This window comes from Nicotiana sylvestris, chromosome 5, assembly GCF_000393655.2.
Source record: "Nicotiana sylvestris chromosome 5, ASM39365v2, whole genome shotgun sequence".
In the NCBI taxonomy this organism is placed as follows: Eukaryota; Viridiplantae; Streptophyta; class Magnoliopsida; order Solanales; family Solanaceae; genus Nicotiana; species Nicotiana sylvestris.
In genome coordinates, this window is record NC_091061.1 from 10,025,729 (window position 1) to 10,045,361 (window position 19,633).

The 19,633-nt window shown below is 36.9% G+C and overlaps 1 protein-coding gene across 1 annotated transcript; it reads right to left on the minus strand.

Annotated features, from left to right (window-relative positions):
- Window positions 1-16,743: 16,743 nt before the first annotated feature.
- LOC104226405 (transcription factor DIVARICATA-like) lies at window positions 16,744-19,376 on the minus strand. The gene is made up of 3 exons (XM_009778400.2): window positions 19,310-19,376; window positions 18,132-18,585; window positions 16,744-17,446 (listed from the first exon to the last, which is right to left on the minus strand). Exons 2-3 carry the CDS (start codon window positions 18,512-18,514, stop codon window positions 17,086-17,088), a joined length of 744 nt encoding a protein of 247 aa, XP_009776702.1. The 5' UTR covers window positions 18,515-18,585; window positions 19,310-19,376; the 3' UTR covers window positions 16,744-17,085.
- Between the last annotated feature and the right edge of the window lie 257 nt (window positions 19,377-19,633).

Consider the following 19,633-nt stretch of genomic DNA (forward strand, 5'->3'; position numbering starts at 1 on the left):
TCGCCATGACCGTTTAACTTCTTTTTTGGTATTTTTAGGGCCATAAAACAGGAATTCAGAACGATTCCCATATTTTCATGTGCTATAGTCCACGCCATCTGCATGAATTTGGGCGACCAGCCCCGAATCTCCTAAAAGTTTACGGCACATCTAAAACGATCAAATGAACAATATTCATCACATGATTGTTCCTCGTTTTTAGCATTTTAGGTCAATAAAATAGGAATTCATGACGATTCCCAAAGTTTCATGTGTTGTAGTACACGCCATATGCCTGAACTCGGAATCTCCTATAATTTCACGTGCCCATCAATAAGGATCTAATGAAAAATAGTCATCGCTTCGCCATGATCGCTCCTCTGTTTTTGGCATTTTAGGGCTAGAAATTTAGAATTCAAGACGGTTCCCAAATTTTATATGCGGTAGACTACGCCTTCTACATGAATTCGGTCCACTGGCTCCTAGTCGCTAAAATTTTGCGGACCAATAAAAAAATGACCTAATGAATAATAAGCATCAAATAGGCATCGCTTCACTATGACCGCTCCTCTATTTTGCTGTTTAAGGGCCAGAACAAGCATTCAGGATGATTCCCAGATTTTCATGTGCTATCGCGCTATCTGCATGAATTCTGTTGATAGGCCCTGAATCTCCTAAAATATTATAGGCCCATCAAAACAATTACTGAATAATAGTCATCGATTCTCCATTATCGTTCCTTATTTTTTGGCATTTATGATCCATAAAACAGGAATTCAGAACGATTCTCATATTTTCGTGTACTATAATCCACGCCATCTGCATGAATTAGAGCGACCTGCCCAAAATTTCCTAAAATTTTGCGGGTACATCAAGAACGACCTAATGAACAATAGTCATCTTTTCACCATGATCGTTCCTCATTTTTGGAGATTTAGGGCCATTAAACAGGAATTCAGTATGATTCTTAGATTTATTATGCTATAGTCCATGCCATCGGCATGAATTCGGACGACCGACCTCGATTCTTCTAAAAAGTTTGGGCCCATAAAAATGACCTAACGAACAATAAACATTCTTTCGCCATACCTTTTTCTCATTTTTTATCGTTTTAAGGCCATAAAATAGGAATTCAGGACGATTCTAGATTTTGTGTACTATAGTTCGTGCCATCTTCAATTATTCGGTCGACCGGCCTCGAATCTCCTAAAATTTTATGGGCGTATAAAAAATGACCTAATGAACAATAATCATCGTTTTTTCATGTGTGTTCATCCTTTTTTGTGTTTTAAGGCCATAAAACACAAATTCAAGATAATTTCTAGATTTTCGTGTGCTATAGTTCATGTCATCTGCATGAATTCGGGCGACAAGCCCCGAATCTCCTAAAATTATGCAGGCCCATAAAAAATGATCTAATAACAACAATCAACGCTTCGCCAAGATCGTTACTCCTTTTTGGCATTTTAAGGCCATAGAATAGAAATTCAAGACAATTCAAAAAATTTCGTATAATTTTGTGGGCTCATAAAGAAGACCTAATGAACAATATTCATCACTTCGCCATGACCTTTCCTCAGTTTTTGGCATTTTAGGGCAATAAAATTGGAATTCATAATGATTTCCAAATTTTCGTGTATTATAGTCCACGTCATCTGCATGAAATCGGGCGATCGGTCCTCAATCTTCTAAAATTTTGCTGGCCAATCAAAAATGACCTAATAAAATAATAGTCATCGCTTCTCCTTGGCCGTTCCTTATTTTTTGGGATTTTAAGGCCATAAAAAAATAATTTAGGACGCTTTCAGGAATTTCATGTGCTATACTCCACGCCATTTGTATGAACTCGGGCGACCGACCCCGAATCTTCTAAAAAATTTGGGGCCTGTCAAAACGACCTAATGAAAAATAATCATTGCTTCTCCATCACCGTTGCACGTTTTTTTTGGTGTTCTTAGGGTTGTAAAATTGGAATTCAAGATGATTCCGAGATTTTTGTATGCTATAGTCCACACCATCTGCATGAATTCGGTTGACCGACACCGAAACTCCTAAAAATTTGCACCCGATCAAAAACGATCAAACAAACAATATACATCACTTCTGCATGATCGTTCCAAGATTTTTGGTATTTTAGGACCATAAAATAAGAAATCAACATGATTTCCAAATTTTCATGTGCTATAGTCCGCCCATTTGTAGTAATTCGGGCGACCGTCACCGAATCTCCTAAAATTTTACGGGCCATCAAAAATGACTTAATGAACAAGAGTGATCGCTTCACCTTGATTGTTCCTCATTTTTAAGTATTTTAGGGCCGTAAAACAAATTCAACATGATTACCAGATTTTCATGTGCTATAGCCCACGCCATCTACATGAATTCGGTTTCCGGCCCAGAATCTCCTCAAATTTTGTGGTCCCATAAAAAATATCTAATGAACAATAGTCATCACTGGTCCATGACCGTTCCTCGTATTTTTGAATTTTAGAGCCATAAAAAAGAAATTCAGGATGATTCCCAAATTTTTGTATGCCATAGTCCATGTCCTGCATGAATTTTGGCGATCAGCCCCAAATCTCCTAAAATTTTGCGGGTCTATCAAAAAAGACCTAATAAACAATAATCATCGTTTTTCCATAACAGCTCTTTGTTTTTTGGCGTTTTAGGTTCAGAAAATATAAATTCAAAATGATTCCCAGATTTTCAGGTGTTACAGTCCACGCCATCTGCATGAATTCGGGCGACCGGCCCCCAATCTCCTAAAATTTTGCGGGCACATAAGACTGACATAATAATCAATAATCATCGCTTTTACATGATCATTTCTTATTTTTTGGCCTTTTAGGATAATAAAACAAAAATTCAGAACGAATTCCAAATTTTCGTGTACTATAGTGCACGTCATCTGCATGAATTCGTGTGACCGGTCCCAAATTTCCTAAAATTTTGTGGGCCCATTAAAAATGACCTATTGAAAAATAATCTTTGCTTCTCCATGACCGTTCCTCATTTTATAGCACTTTCGGACCATAAAATAGTAATTCACGACTATTTCTAGATTTTCGTGTGCTATAGTGCATGTCATCTTCATGAATTCGGGCGACCGGCACCGAATCTCATTAAATTTTGCTGGCCCATAAAAAACTATCATGATCCAAAATCCAACTAGTTGTGATGGCACCTAACCTAGTCCGCTAGGTAAGCCAATTAATAATTATCCAATTGCAATGAAGTTTAATAAGACAAATAAGTAAAAAAAAATTACTGAATCTCATACACTTCCCAAGGACTGATAGTCAAAATCACGAGCTTCTAAGATTAGAATTTACAAAGCTAGTATGAAATAATTACATCATCTGTTCGAATGTACATAAACAGATTTATATAATTCTAAGGCTACCATGAACAAAAGGCAACTACAACCGGAACGCATGTACATCTTCAAATCCAGTTCCCGTCAATCACAACATCGTCAGCAGCCAACATCTGCATGCAAGGTGCAGAAGTGTAGTATGAGTAGAACCGACCTCATGTACTCAATAAGTAACAAACCTAATCTTAGGTTGAAAGTAGTGACGAGCTGGAACAAAGATCAGGTCCGACACCAATAGCCAATAACAGTTCATAATAACATAATGCAAGTAATAAAGGAAGTATGTCAGAAATAAAATGCTCAGCTCGTTCGCAGTTCCAGAAGAATAGGCATGTTTTTCAAGTGTCTTCGTCTCAGTAAAAATCCAAATCTTTTACTGAAATTGCCAAGAATACGAGTAAGCTTGAAAACTGTGATTTTTCCAAAAATCCTTTCAATAGTAAATAAGATGTTTCATTTTCAGATAACATGAGGAAAGTACATCTCTATGCCTACATGTCAAGATACAGGTAAAATCATAAATGTCACCAAAATCGGGTAGCAGAAGGAAATGCATCTTTAAGCATGTATCTCAAGTACGCATGTCAATGCAATGCATCTCAGTGATGAACTCATGTACTCACACTCTCAAAGTACTCAATTTTACTGTCTCGCATTCTCTCTCACCATGCTCAATATTCAGCATGCTCAATCACTCTGTACTGTACAATACATGTTGCGGCGTACAGCCCGATCCACATATAGCCATAAGGCTTGTTGCAGCGTACAAATCGATCCACATTTATATAGCCATAAGGCTCGTTGCGGCGTGCAACTCGATCCACGTATATGTATATAATCAACTACGCTAACTGGGAGTGCATGCAGACTCCGGAGGGGCTCCTTCAGCCCAAGCGCTATCATAAATCAGTAAAACCCGCTGCGGTGTGCAACCCGATCTCATAAATATCACTCTTAATCAGGCCTTTGGCCTTACTCAGTCATTAATCTCTCCAGTCTCTCGGGCTCACAATGCCATGAAACTAGCCCAAAATGATGATATAATGTGTCAATAAATAGAAACAGAGACCAAGAATATGTTATGAAATGAATGAACATGACTGAGCATGAAATTTCAATTTAAACAAATAATTCAACTACAATATGACCTCGGTGGGTCCAAACAGAATAAGCATGTAGCCTAGACATGATTTCTAACATGGATCACATCTCAATAGCTCTAGTACGTAGAAATTTCATGGTTACATATAAGGTCAGGTAACTACACAGTACCACAGAAATAACGGATTCACAATTCACATGGTGTATGCCCACACGCCCATCACCTAGCATATGCGTCACCTCAACACCAAAACACATAACACGTAATTCAGGGTTTTAAACCCTCAGCACCAAGTTTAGAAGTGTTAGTTACCTCGAACAAGCAAATTCCAATACCGAGCAAGCCAAGCGATGCTCCAAAAATGCCATCACACACGTACCGACCTCCAAACGGCTCAAAACTAGTCAAAAGAAACTCAAGTACATCAAATAATGCCAAAGAAAACAAACCTAATCGATAAAGGTCGAAGCTTTAATCAAAAGCCCAAAAAGTCAAAACCCGAGCCTGTACCTCAGAACCCGATGAAACTTACAAAATCTGATAACTCATTCAATTATGAGTCCAGCCATACTAGTTTCACTCAAATCCGATTCTGAATCGATATTCAAAACTCAAAATCTCACTCTATGAAACTTTAGGCTAAAACCCTCAATTTCTCTTTTTGGAACCCTCAATCAAATATCGAAAATGAAAATAGATTTATGATATAAAATTAAAAATGAGTAGAGAACACTTACCCCTATTCACATGGTAAAAATTGCTTCAAGAATCGCCTCAATCCGAACTCCATAGCTCCAAAAATGTTAAAATGGCTGAAACCCCGAAATAGAGTACTTATAATTCTGCCCAGGTATTCCTCTTACGCGAACGCGGAAAAGACATCACATTCGCAAGGAACAAAAGAAATCTGCCACAAAATACTCTACGCGATCACAACAATAACCTCACGAACGCAGTACACAAGGCTCTCAAAGCTATGCGATCGCGGGACAACATCGTCAATGCAAAGAGAAACAACCTCTGCCCAGCTCAGCCCAAAATCACTATGCGAACGCGATGCACAATCTGCAGCAAGCTATGCGAATATGTTTGAGGACTCGCGAACACAAAGAACAACTTCTTCCTAGACAAAAACCAACGCTACGCGATCGTGATTACTATTCCGCAGTCGCAATTAAGGAAACTAGAGGCCCCGAATTCTGCAGAACCAGCAATGCAAATATGAAGGAAAATGGTCCGAAATCAATCTAAAACACACCCGAGCCCATCGGAAACTCGTCCGAACATGTCAAAAAGTCCCACAACATAATACGGACCTACTCGAGGCCTCAAATCACACTTAACAACATCGAAACGATGAATCGCACCTCAATTAGAACTTGATAAACTTTGAACTTTTCAACTTCAGCTTGTGCCGAAACATAGCAAACCAACCCGAAATGAACCCAAATTTCGCACACAAGTCCTAAATGACATAACAAAACTATTCCAATTCCCGGAAACACAATCCGAATCCGATATCAAAAAGTCCACTCCCAATCAAACTTTCCAAAAATCCAACTTTCACCATTTCAAGCCAAATTCAACTATGGACCTCCAAATCACAATCCAGACACGCTCCTAAGTCCAAAATCACCCAACAGGGCTAACAGAATCATCAAAACTCCAATCCGAGGTCAAATACTAAAAAGTCAAAATTGGTCAACTCTTCTAATTTAAAGCTTCCTAGTTGAGAATCATTCTTCCAAATAAATGCCAAATAACCTGAAAACCAAAATCGACGATTCACACAAATCATAATACATCATACGAACTACTCATGCCTATAAACTACCAAGCGAAGTACAAATTCTCAAAACGACCGGTCGGGTCGTTACAAAAATGACCTAATGAACAACAGTCATTGTTTTGCCTGATCGTTCCTCTTTTTTGGCATTTTAGAGCCATAAAATAGGAATTCTGGACGATTTCCAGATTTTCATGTGCTATAGTACACACCACAACAACAACAACAACCCAGTAAAATCCTACAAATGGGGTCTAGTGAGGATAGAGTATACACAAACCTTACCCCTACCCTAAAAGAGTAGAGAGGCTATTTCCGAGAGACCCTCGACTCAAAAGACGAACAGAGATAATAGATCCTTGCCAGCAGCAACAACCAGAGAGATAATTTCAACATCGTAAGACACAGAAAATAGGTGGAAAGGCAATAACAAAAATCGGTACTAATTACACAATACTATAAAAATGGAAAAATAATGTGAACACAACATATGCCACTAGTAGTCCAAGACAAAACACTATCAGACTAGCCCCACCCCCGGTATAAAGTAGACAAAATGCTCGACTACCCCTACCCTTCAACCCTAATGCTCGACCTCCACTGCTTCCTATCAAGAGCCATGTACTCGGAGATGAGGTCGCGTCATGTCCTACTTGATCACCTCGCCCCAATACTTCTTAGGTTGCCCTCTACCTCTTCTCATGCTTGCCAAAGCCAACCGCTCACACCCTCTAACTAGGGCATCTAGGTTTCTCCTTTACACATGCTCAAACCATCTGAACCTCGTTTCCCTCCTCTTATAGTCCATAGGAGCCGCACTCACTTTCTCCCGAATATCCTCATTCCTAATTTTATCCAGCCTAGTATGCCTAGACATCCATCTCAACATCCTCACTTCTGTTACTTCCATCTTTTGGATATGTGACTTCTTGACTGGCCAACACTCAACCCCATACAACATGTCCGGTCTAACCACCGCTCTATAGAACTTACCTTTAAGTTTTGGTGGTACATTCTTGTCACACAGGATTCCAGATGCTAACCTCTATTTCATCCATCCCACCCCTACACGGTGCGTGACATCCTTGTCGATCTTCCCATCCCACTGGATATATGTCCCAAGGTACTTGAAACTTCCTTTCTTGGGGATGATTGTGAGTCGAGCCTCACGTCCACATCCGCTTTCCCCGTCACGTCGCTGAACTTGCACTCCAGGTATTCTTTCTTAGTCCTACTTAACTTGAAACCTTTAGACTCAACGGCCTGTCTCCAAACCCCCAACCTCTCGTTAACGCCGCCTCGCATCTCATCAATCAGAATTATATCATCAACGAACAACATACACCATGGCACCTCCCCTTGAATATGGTGTGTAAGTGCGTCTAACGCCAGGGCAAATAAAAACCGGCTGAGCGCAGATCCTTGGTGAATCCCCATAACAATTGAAAATTGCTCCAAGTCCCCCCCCCCCCCCCCACAATCCTAGCCCGAGACTTAGCTCTATCATACATGTCCTATATCACCCTAATGTAAGCTATCGGCACACCTTTCACCTCCAGACATCTTCAAAGAACCTCCCTAGGGACTTTGCCATACGCTTTCTCTAGGTCAAGAAACATCATGTGCAATAATCCATGCCATCTTCATGAATTTAATCAATTGGCTCTAAATCTCTTAAAATTTTGTGGGCGCATAAAAAATGACCTAATGAACAGTAGTCACTAATTCGTTATGATCGTTTCTCGTTTTTTGACATTTTATGGCCGGGTAACATACATTCACGATTTTTAAGATATATAGAGTAGCTAAAAAAGGTCTCTTTTCCATTTGCTTTTGTATATTTCCTTGTAGGTGAAGGAAATCAAAAGTAAACCCGAAAAGAAACAAAGTAATAAAGATGAATCAAAGTAACGGCCTTTTTCCAACCAAGGAAGGGACAATCCACTCAAAAGTTTTGATCAGATTTGGTGAAAAGAGCAGCTCCAATGGCACAAATATTTCGGCGTAGTTCCGCATTTATATTGTTTTAAAATAGGATTAATCATCTAAATTTAATTGATGCGGCTTAAATAGAATGACATGGAACAGTGATTATTCATATAACTTATCTCCACTTACTTGATAATTGTTTATTATCTTAATTTGATTGGCGAAGCGCAACATGTGAGGATGGAATAAGAGCCCGTTTGGATATAAAAAACAATCCCTTTTATCCAAAAAAAAAAATTACTTTTTTCCAAAATCAGCATTTATTCATAAAATTTCCAATTTTCACTTAAAGATGCATTTTGGAAATTTTCAAAAATTTGAAAAACTCTAAAAAAAAAAAAAAAACTGTTTTTCAAAATTTTCACTCAAATCACTCACAAAACTTCAAAAATATCCCAAAATTATATTCATGTCCAAACACAACTCTAAATTTCAAATACCATTTTCACTTGAAAAAAAAATTCACCATATTTTGGAATTTTACAATTCTTATGCCAAACGCCCACTAAATATAGTTCTCAAATATATAGCTAAGATTTAGGAAGCTAAAAGAAACCCCAAACATCTGCCGGAGTTCAAATTAATTTTAGTTCAAAATCTCATCAAATTTTTCTTGAGAAGGATATTCATTAAACTCATCCGAATTAAAATTGTCCGCTATTAATTTATCCAAGTTAAGTCTCTTAACCTTGCTCGATATTTTTCAGAATTCATAATGCTGTCCTGAGAAGAGGTCTCGGGTTCGAGTCCCTGGGTATGAAGTCACCTTTGTTAGGGAGTGTTTTACCCCTAATATGGAATTTTACGCAGCGAATCCGAATTTAGTCGGGCTCCAGTATGGATACTGAACACCGTACCGGGTGGAAAACAAAAAAAAAATCCCGTTGACCATTATTATCAAAAGTGCTACACTTCCATTTATGCGATCTTATTTTCTTTTTAGTATGTTCTGACCTTTTTAAATTCAGAAATAAATTAACTTAAAGTTCCCCTTTTACTCTTAATAAAGAGTTTTTATTGCTGCACAACTATTATTGCATGTTTATGCCGATTAGTTTCAAAGGTCTTATATATAGGATAATAAACACAAATGTTATCATCCACGTTTCAAACTTATAAGTTTTAAAAGTTTTTATTTTTTTTATATTCCATGCTCATACGAATAGATTCACATTAATTGAAACAGAACTAAGGGACTAAGGGAATAGATTCACAAAAGGAGTACTAAGGGACTCCTTTTGGCATTCAGAATAAACTAGTTCGTCTTAAAGTAGATAACTATTGAAATGAGGAAGAGATATGATCCTTGAGCTATGATAGAAAGAACAGAGAGCAGAGAGAGAGAGTGAAATATTCTAGAGAATTTTTCTGTTACTATACTATACCTTACATGTGTGTAACTTTTACATTTATATATCCTCTATTCTAACTTCCTCTAACATATATATAACTAACTATTAATGCTAAACTAACACTAATCAACTATGTACAAACATCATTTCTTATGTACAACTCCATACTACACATATTGATTTTAACACTCCCCCTCAAGTTGGGTGATGAAAAATATTTATCATACCCAACTTGCTAACCATTTCACTGTGTAGCTGCTTCCCAAGTGCCTTGGTCAATATGTCTCCTATCTGCTCCTTACTAGGCACGTGAGCTGTTTTTATCATTCCTGCTTGCAACTTTTCTCTAATAAAATGGCAGTCAATTTCTATATGCTTTGTACGTTCATGATACATAGGATTGATGCAATCTGCAGTGCTGCTTTATTGTCATAGTATAATTCCATGGGCAAATCAACTTTCGTACCTATCTCTTCAAGTAATCCCTGTAACCATACCAATTCTACTACAGTTGTAGCCATACTCCTGTATTCTGCTTCTGCTGAGCTTCTTGAAATTGTACTCTGCTTCTTGGATTTTCAGGAAATCATTAAATCTCCAAGTTTTATGTAATAGCCTATTACTGATTTTCTGGTTACTGGGCATGATGCCCAATCAGCATCACAAAATGCCACAACTTTGCCACTCTGTTTGCCACTCATCAACAGACCTTTCCCCTAGGCTGTTTTTCGCATATTTTACTACTCTTAGGGCTACTTCATAATAGGATTGCTTTGGTCCACTCATGAATTGACTTAGAGTCTGAACTGCAAAAAAGATATCTGGCCTTGTGATTGCCAGATATAGGAGTTTGCCAAGTAACCTCTAGTATACTCTTGTGTCTTCAAGTTCATGATCATTCTCCTGTATCCCAAATAGTTTCTCATATTCCACACTGGTTAGCTTCATATTTTGATCTAGTAGAAATTTAACTGGTCTTGCTCCCCCTAAGCCACATTCTGAGATGAGCTCTAAGGCATATTTCCTTTGATTCATAACAATGCCTTTCTATGATCTTGCAAACTTAATACCAAGAAAAAAATTTGAGCTCTCCTAAATCTTTCATCTTAAAATTACCATTCAGAATCCTTTTGGCATCTTGAATTAGATCATTGTCACTTCCTGTAATTAGGAGATCATCAACAAATACTAATATGATTACTATATCCCTACCACTCCTTATAGTAAATAAGGAATAGTCTAGTTTGCTTTGGCTAAAACCAAAGTCTACAAGGGCTAAAGTCAGCTTCAGGTTCCATTGCCTGCTGGCCTGCTTCAGACAATACAGAGACTTGAGTAGTCTACATACTCTAGTCTCCCTCTGACTACCAAACCCATGTGGTAAGGACATGTAGACCTCCTCTGAAAGATCACCTTGTAGGAATGCATTATAAACATCCATCTGGAACAAGAGCCAAGCATACTGAGCAGCCAAGGTCCATACTCCTAACTGTGACCATTTTAACTACAGGAGAAAAGGTCTCATGATAGTCCAGACCTTCCTGCTGAGTAAACTCCTTAGCCACTAGCCTGGCTTTATACCTCTCTATATATCCATCGGCTTTGTACTTGACCTTATAAACTCACTTACAACCTATGGGAGACTTCCCTGCAGGCAAAGCCACTAACTCCCAGGTATTATTGTCTATGAGTGCTTGAATCTCAAGTTTCATAAATTGAACCCAATTGATGTCAGTGACAGCTTGATCAAGGAGGTTGGTTCAATGATGGATGAATAAAAAGACAAACAGGTTTGATAAGAAGAGGATAAGGAAGAGTAATCAATGGAATTAGTGATGGAATAAGGAGTAGAAGATGAATATTTGACTTGATGGACAAAATTTGTAATCCACAAGGGTGGTTTAGATGGTCTTCCAGACTTCCTTACGGGAGCTGCAGGAGTAGGGGTAGATCGTGGTGCTATTGAGCCGAAGGTAACAATGGAGGAGCATCAGACATGATAGGAGAGGATGTTGAAGTAGGAGAAGAAATAGGAGAATTAGAGATAGATGGAGATAAATGATGTTTAGAAGTAGTTGGAGGATAAGCAGAGTCTAGAATTGCAGCTGGTAAGGGATCCATAGATGCTGGAAAAGAATCATCAAAGGGGAAAGTTGGATCACTGATAGGAAATGTAGATGATGAGCTTGAAGATAGAGTATGTAGGAATGTGGATTTAGGATACTTAAATGAAAACATTATTTCTCTGAAAGAAACATCCCTACTGATAAAGAAAGTCCCAATGAAGATGTTGTATAATCTATAACCCTTTTGAGAGGTAGAATAACCCATAAAGATAGCAGGCATGGCCTTTTGTGAGAATTTGTCAGTGTTATGTAAGGTAGTTGCATAACAAAGACATCCAAACACTCTAATAATATCAAGTGAGGGAGGATGTCCATGAAAAAACTCATAAGGAGATTTCCCAGATAGGACTGAAGATGGATGTCTGTTAATAAGAAAGGCTGCAGTTAGTACACATTCCCCCAGAATTTTAATGGTACATGAACTTGAAACCTAAGGGCTTTAGCTATTTTAAGTAAATGCCTATGTTTCCTTTCTGTTACTCCATTTTATTGTGGAGTATGCACACAAAAACTTTGATGTAAAATCCCAAGTGATGAGAAAAGAGTAGAACACTGAGAATTGAAGAATTCAAGACCATTATCTGATCTTATGATCTTAATTGTGGTAGAAAACTAATTTTTTTACAAGATTAAGAAAAGATTTGACTAAAAGGAAGACATCACTTTTCATTCTCATCAAGTAGATCCAAGTCATTCTTGAGTAATCATCTACAATAGTAAGGAAATACTTGTATCCATTGTAAGTACATTATCTATAAGGATCCCAGACATCCATGTGTATAAGATTAAAAGGACATACACTTTTCTTTGTACTAGTAGGAAAAGGAAATCTAGTTTGCCTTGCTAAAGGACAAACAATACAGTTTAGACTGTCTTTATTCAACAAATGATTCTTTAATGAAGGAATATGTTGTAATACTGCTACTGGAGCATGACCAAGTCTTTGGTGCCAAATAGAAGGATGTGAACATGATTTTGATGTGACATTAGATGACTCTGGGACTGGAATAATAGAAGCTGGAATTGCTGAAGATATGAAAGAGTTGAAAGAAGGAGCTAGGTGTTTCAGGTACTTTGTAGGTTGAAGTATGTAAATTCCATCCTTCTCCTTACAATCCCCCTCACCTTGCCATTGTAGAGGTCCTAAAAAATGTAGAATTCGGGAAAGAATAGTGCACAACACTTCAGTTCTTTAGTTAACTTTGAGACAGATAACAAGTTGTATTTAAAGTTAGGGACATAAAGAACATTATACAGTTCTAGGTCATTAGAAAGAGTTAATGATCCTGTATGAGTTACAGAAGTAGTGTTGCCATTAGGCAAATGTACTTTACTAGAGTTAGAGGCAACAGAATGGGATTCAGTTAAGATGTCCAAGCTAGAAACTACATGATTCGAAGCTCCAGTATCTATGACCCAGAAATTAGTTTCAGAACCTACAGATAAGCATGCATTAAGGAGATCAGCTATACCTGCAATGTTTGCTCTTGCATCTGTTGTTGAAGGTTCTTTGTCAATTAGCTTCAACAGTTGGTGATACTGTTCTGAAGTAGAAAATGGTATGTTGCTGGCCCTCCTGATGAGCTACCTACTGAACTGGTTCCTTCAGATTCATCAATGCAGCTCATATTATTGGTTGTAGGTCCCCTGCTTCCTCTTGAATTTCCCTTGTCAAAAGTTCTCCTTTTGTTAAACTTGTTGTTAGATGGATATCCTACCAGCTTATAGCAATTTTATTTCTTGTGACCCTTCATATGACAATAGTCACATTGCAATGCACTATTTCCATTGTTCTTTCTGAACCTGTTACTTTGAATGGAGGCTAATGTTGTAGAATCATTCAAATCAAGCTGTTGCATGGCTGGTGCTACCTGAGATATCATGTTTGATTGCACTCTTTGGCTTTCATATGCATTATCACATTGTATACTTGATTGAGAGTGGGAACATGGACAGTTAATAGGACTTGACTCCTTGCCTATGCATATGTCTCGTTTAAACCCATCAGAAATTGTACTAGTCTTTGTTGCTCCACGTGTTCAGCATGTTCCTTATACTTGGTACAATCACATGGCAATGGTACCATTGACCAATACTCATCCCATGCACATTTCAGTTTTGAGTAATATTCTCACACTAATAAACTTCCTTGGCTGGTGGTACAAATTTCTCGGAGAAGTTGATAAACTCTAGTTAGATTTTTCTTATCAAATCTTTCCTTTAGGTTTGTCCAAACACTACAAGCATTGGTTGAGTACATTATACCATTTTCTAGCTCTTTAGACACTGAATTAGTTACCAGGATAACATAAAGGTATCACATCTCCCCCATTCATGCTCTAAATCACCACTATACTGTTCTTTCCGATATTTTTCATCTATAAACGCTAGTTTATTTTTGGCTAATAAAGCTACTCGCATAGAATTGCTCCAAGTTGTATAATTTTTCTATTCCTGTTAGTTATTGAGGAATTAGCACGCTACCTAGACTGTCTGAGGGGTGTAAGTATAGAGGATGCCTGGGATGAGTGTCCGTAAATTTTTCTCCATCGTCCTTCCTGGTCTCAAGAGTTGTGTTCGTCATCGTCGAGGCTTGAAATCAGTGATTCTAAGTTTGAATCGGCATCAATCTTCAAGGAAAACCTTTCTCTTTCCCGGAATTTACGAGTTCTGAAATCAATCGCAAACCCTAGGTGAATTCCCCAAATTTCTGATGAATACTCTTAATCTCTCACTTCTCTGACAAGATTGAGTGAATTTATCTATGCTAATCTTAGATTCTTCAAGGGATCAGCTCGAAAAACACCATATATCTATGGCTCTGATACCATATTGAAAGGAGGAGGAGATCTGATCCTTGAGCTAAGAGCAGAGAGAGAGAGTGGAAAGTTCTGGAGAATTTTTCTATTATTACACCATACCATACACGTGTGTAATTTTTACATTTATATATTCTCTATTCTAACTTCCTCTAACATATACTCCCTCCGTTCCAATTTATGTGAACCTGTTTGACTGGGCACGGAGTTTAAGAAAAAATGAAAACTTTTGAAATTTGTGGTCCTAAACAAGTTAAAAAGGGACCCAGAGAATTTGTGTGGTTATAAAAGCTTCTCATTAAGGATAGAATTGTAAGTTTAAGCTAAATTGTTTCCAAATTTAGAAAGGGTTCATTCTTTTTGGAACGGACCAAAAAGAAAATAGGTTCACATAAACTGGAACGGAAGGAATATATAATTAACTATTAATGCTAAACCAACTCTAATCAACTATGTACAAACATCATTGCTTATGTACAACTCCATACTATACATATTAATTTCAACAATAACCTCCCGTTGCAGTATAAACTGTGAGAGTGAGATCTTCAATCGTAATACAAATAGGATAAAAGGAATTGAAAAGGCCTTTAATAATTACTACATTAGTAGTGTATAGAGAGAGTAAGGGTCAAGAAAGTTAGAGATTGTGTGGGACTAGTCAAGATTTAGAGATCCAAACGGATCTTGACTTAAGGGTTCCACCCACATGTACACACAGCACCAAAAGTTCCCTATAATGATATAGCTAGCAACAACAAACAACAACAATCATCATACTGATATAATCTCACACGAGGAAGATAATGTGCAGGTAGAATAATTATTTCTGAATGAAAGACTCTCGGCGCAAAGTAATCAACCGTAATGAAATGCAATATATAAAAATGAAAAAGTTATGGGAAGGAATAGAAAAAAACTAACTTTATTCAGGCTATTTCCTTATTAGCTCATTTCGAAAATAATAATATAACTTACATTTCTTTAATGAGAAGGTTTTATAGTCACACAAATATTAAAATATATATAAAATTATAAGTTTTAAAGTCTTATAATCACACAATATTTCGGCATAACTGAGGCCACAACCTTTAAAGATATTCGTTTCTTTCTGAAATTTCGTGCTGAATGAACAAAGTGGAACGGGGAGCAACTTTATAATGCAACAATATGAAAAAAGAGGACGAAATTGAAAATATTAACAAAATTAATCTCACGTTGGATATACTTTTATGCGAGTTTCTGAAATAAGTGGAATGCAGACTCAGCAGGAGTAGCAGCATCCTGAAAAAGGCAATCAGGAAGATATGAAATCAGTCAACTTGGCCAAATTGCAGATATTTTTTTGTCCAACAAGAATGAAAAAGAAGAGAAGAACAAGAAAAGTACTAACAACCTCCCAATAAGATGTTCAAATAGTGCTAAAGTGACACAGCCTGAATTGGCTAACTTCTGCCACAGGTTCTAGAGACATGGCTCTTGTCTAATATCTTGTACGTAGTGCTCTACTTATTTTGAAAAGTATATAACTTATATACACTTACACAGTATACAGTATGCTAACACTAAAATAAAATGACGAAGCCAGAAATTTCTTTAAGAATATTTAAACTTAAAAGAAGTGAAAAAAATTCTTAGACAAACAGTGCTCAATATATGTTAGTATATAACTCTAAAACCTAATATTTTATATATATAGTGTAATTTTTCGACACCCCTTATGAGAATATAGCTTCGCCCCTGCTATAATAACGTGATTTTAGGGTACCAAATTAGGATTATTATGAACAACTACTATATTGTAGATCATCTTAACTTGGTAGTATAAATACTATATAAATTTAGTGTATAGAAATTAAATTCTTTTAAAAATAGAAAAAAAAATGCATAATGCATACATGCACCTACATACAAGGCAAGGGGTTCCCCTTTTTTTCTCCCTTTATTAAAAGAAAAACCCTTGCACCAAGTAAAAGTGGAACTACTATTTACTTTGGTCGGCGGAAGGGATTCAGTCAAGTCTCCTTCGTTCGAAAATTACATTGTATATATAAGGTAAAAAAAATTCATATACATATATTAGATGTTAAATTCGTTTAGCTTTTTCGCATGTTTACTTTATCAGAAAAAAATTTAAATCCCTTTAATGAAAATCCTGCTTCCACTGATGTATGCAGTAACTTCTGAAAATAAAAAGATAATAATGTTTGTGATCACATCAAAGAAGAGATACATTCAGGAGAAATGATTGAATATTTACATGTGTAATAGTCTGAAATCACAACAAAGAAACTAGGCATATACCACACTAAAACTTGATTTACATTTTACATTACTTCAAGATTCCAAACAAAATCCAATATTGACATTTTCTTTTCAACCTCACTTGATCAACAATGGAGCTGCAAAATACAACTAGCACTGTTAGTTCAACATCCTCCAATAGACAATCGATCGAGGGTTCTGATCAAACCACAATAACTACTATGCTTCAGTCTCAAACAAGTTGAGATCGGCTATATGAATCCTCACTTCTTTCTTTAAGCTCAAGTCGTATCATACCAAGCTGTCATACATCGAACCATAAGTCATGAGGGCTTCATCATTTGAATCGTTCCAGAAACCGATTAGTACATCTCCTGTGCTCGTTGATTTCTGCAATGGGGACACACTATATGTGTCGTCACACATTGATTTGTTGTTGTTGTTGTTGTTGAGCAACTCGTCGACTGTGAGATGAACGGTGGTGATATCGTGGATGCTAGGTCTCTTCTTGTCTTTCCCTCCTGAAAGTTGCCTTAGGTAGTATTTCTGAGCATGACTAGCCACTTGTGTTGGAGTTTTAGAGATCACAAAATTCCTTGATATGTTTCTCCAGTCTCCTTTACCATACTTCTCAAGCCCCATTAGAAATCGCCTATAATACAATTACAACATTACTATTAACATAAAAAAAAAAAACAATCAAATGACAAATGTAGAGCAAGCAAGAGGGGAAATTGAAATATAGCATGCTAATCACTACCTAATTAGGTTCTTGGAACCATGGGCGGAGCCAGGGGCGCAAGGGGTTTATCTGAACCCCAATCGCCCAAAAATTATGTTACTATATATACTAGGTCAAAAATTATTTTTTATGTATATATAGTAGATGTCTAATTCCCTTGACTTCTTCGTATGCTTCTTTATATTTTCAACCCTCCCCCCGCCCCTTATTGAGTCTGGTTCTGCTCGGTCAAAATTATTTTTAATGCACATATAATAGATGTTAAATCTCCTTGACTTCTTCATATATTACTTCTTTATATTTTCAAACCCTTTATTAAGATTCTTGGCTCCGCCACTAATGGAACAAATATAAACTTACATTACGTGTTCTATTTGATAGATTTTATTGCATCAAGTCAAACGTGCATAAAGAAGGTCCAAATTTATTTTGCTCGAATTTTTCAAAAATGCTTGCATATTCATGTCGGATCCTCTAAAATCATTACTTTTAGAGGATATCTGACACGCATACCCGGCAGCATTTTTTTGGAGGTTCCGAGCATCATAACTCCAAACACACTAAAAGGTAGAAATTGAAAAGGGAATGCGCGCACCTGTGCTCTTCCTCTGTCCATGGTACACCTTTCTTTCTTTCTTGATCACAAGACTTGCCTCTCTTTCTAAACGTATGAATCTCGCGATGATCGACGAATTCTAACGTAAAAGAAGAAGCGAAATGCCTCGGAGTTGGGACCAATCCAGCTTCAATATCACTAACATCTGCAACTAATTCTTTGTACTGCATCATCACATCAAGTGCTGATTTCCCAGGGATCATAGCTGCTACCATTGACCATCTATTCGGAGTTTTTTCGTCGTATATTGCAAGTGCACTTTCGAATTTCTTGTTCTCTTCTTTAGTCCATTCTGTGCTTTTGCTCTGTTGCATCATCCAATTTGAATTTGGCATAAAAGTAGTAGGAAATAAAGTTTCCATTTCCACAACTCAGAGTCACAAGCCAATGCAAGAATCCTCAATTTTCTTGGACTTAAAAGTGTATAATTTTCCTGTCAATTTCCCAAATAGTAAGTGCTATTGATGGTCAGTGTTTTTGGTAAAAGATGAAAATTTTATGATACACAAAAAGGTAGTCCGATGGACTAAGCTCTCGCTATGCGCGGGATCCGGGGAAGGGCTGAACTACAAAGGTCTATCGTACGCAGTCTTGCCCTGTATTTCTGCAAGAGGCTATTTCTATGGCTCGAACCCATGACCTCCTCATCATATCAACTATATTAGTTACGCCAAGACTCCTTTAAAAAAGACATTTCTAAGCTTACTTGGAACAAGTATACCTCTTTCCTCAATTAAAGAAATAACCAACTTTTTGGATCAAAAGCATCTTGGAAAATTAGCAAAAAGCAGCTAATTTTACAACTTAAACATAAACCCCTACACACTCACAAGTTTCAATAACAAGCAACAAGAAAAATGCAAATTAAGCACAACTAGGACAAATCAGACAATGATCCCAAATATTGGCCGCACTAGCAAGAAAATATTTAAGAAATGAAGAGTAAAAGCAATGAATCACCACAAAAAAAGGAAAAAAATGCAATGAATTAAGACCATATACACAACAGTATGATCCTAACAAACCAAACATAAAATCACCACAACAAAGAAAAAAAAGTTCTATAATTTTAATTTCCTATCTTTTTGAGTACAAAAGCAAGAAAAAATAGAAAATAACTGACACATAAGTTTGAAAAATAAGAAAATGAGTAATACCAAGTAGAATTGGCAGTGGAAATGATACTTGAATTTTGTGTCTGTGGTTGTAAGTATTTTAGTTGTATATAGTCTAAGGAAGAGGAGGAGAGTGGAGAAAAATATGATTATATAAAAAGGATACATCGATTAGGGATACTGTGTTGTCGATTACTGATTGGATAAACAATTTTTATAATACATGTTGCATGTTTCTAAACTATTATTCTGTTTGTTGGTTTTAAGGTTTAGTGTGACTGCTACTAAAGTTGTGGTTTACCAATCAAAATCACTTTTATGTCAGTGAGAAGCACTACAGAAATAAACCTCTCATTTTCTTCCTAT

Bases quoted from the DNA above. Each gene is read 5' to 3' on its own strand.
- LOC104226405 (XM_009778400.2), bottom strand. From the start codon at position 18,514: ATGGAAACTTTATTTCCTACTACTTTTATGCCAAATTCAAATTGGATG. The intron at 17,447-18,131 runs GTGCGCGCATTC...ATTGTATTATAG, and splicing joins TGGACAGAGGAAGAGCACAG to GCGATTTCTAATGGGGCTTG.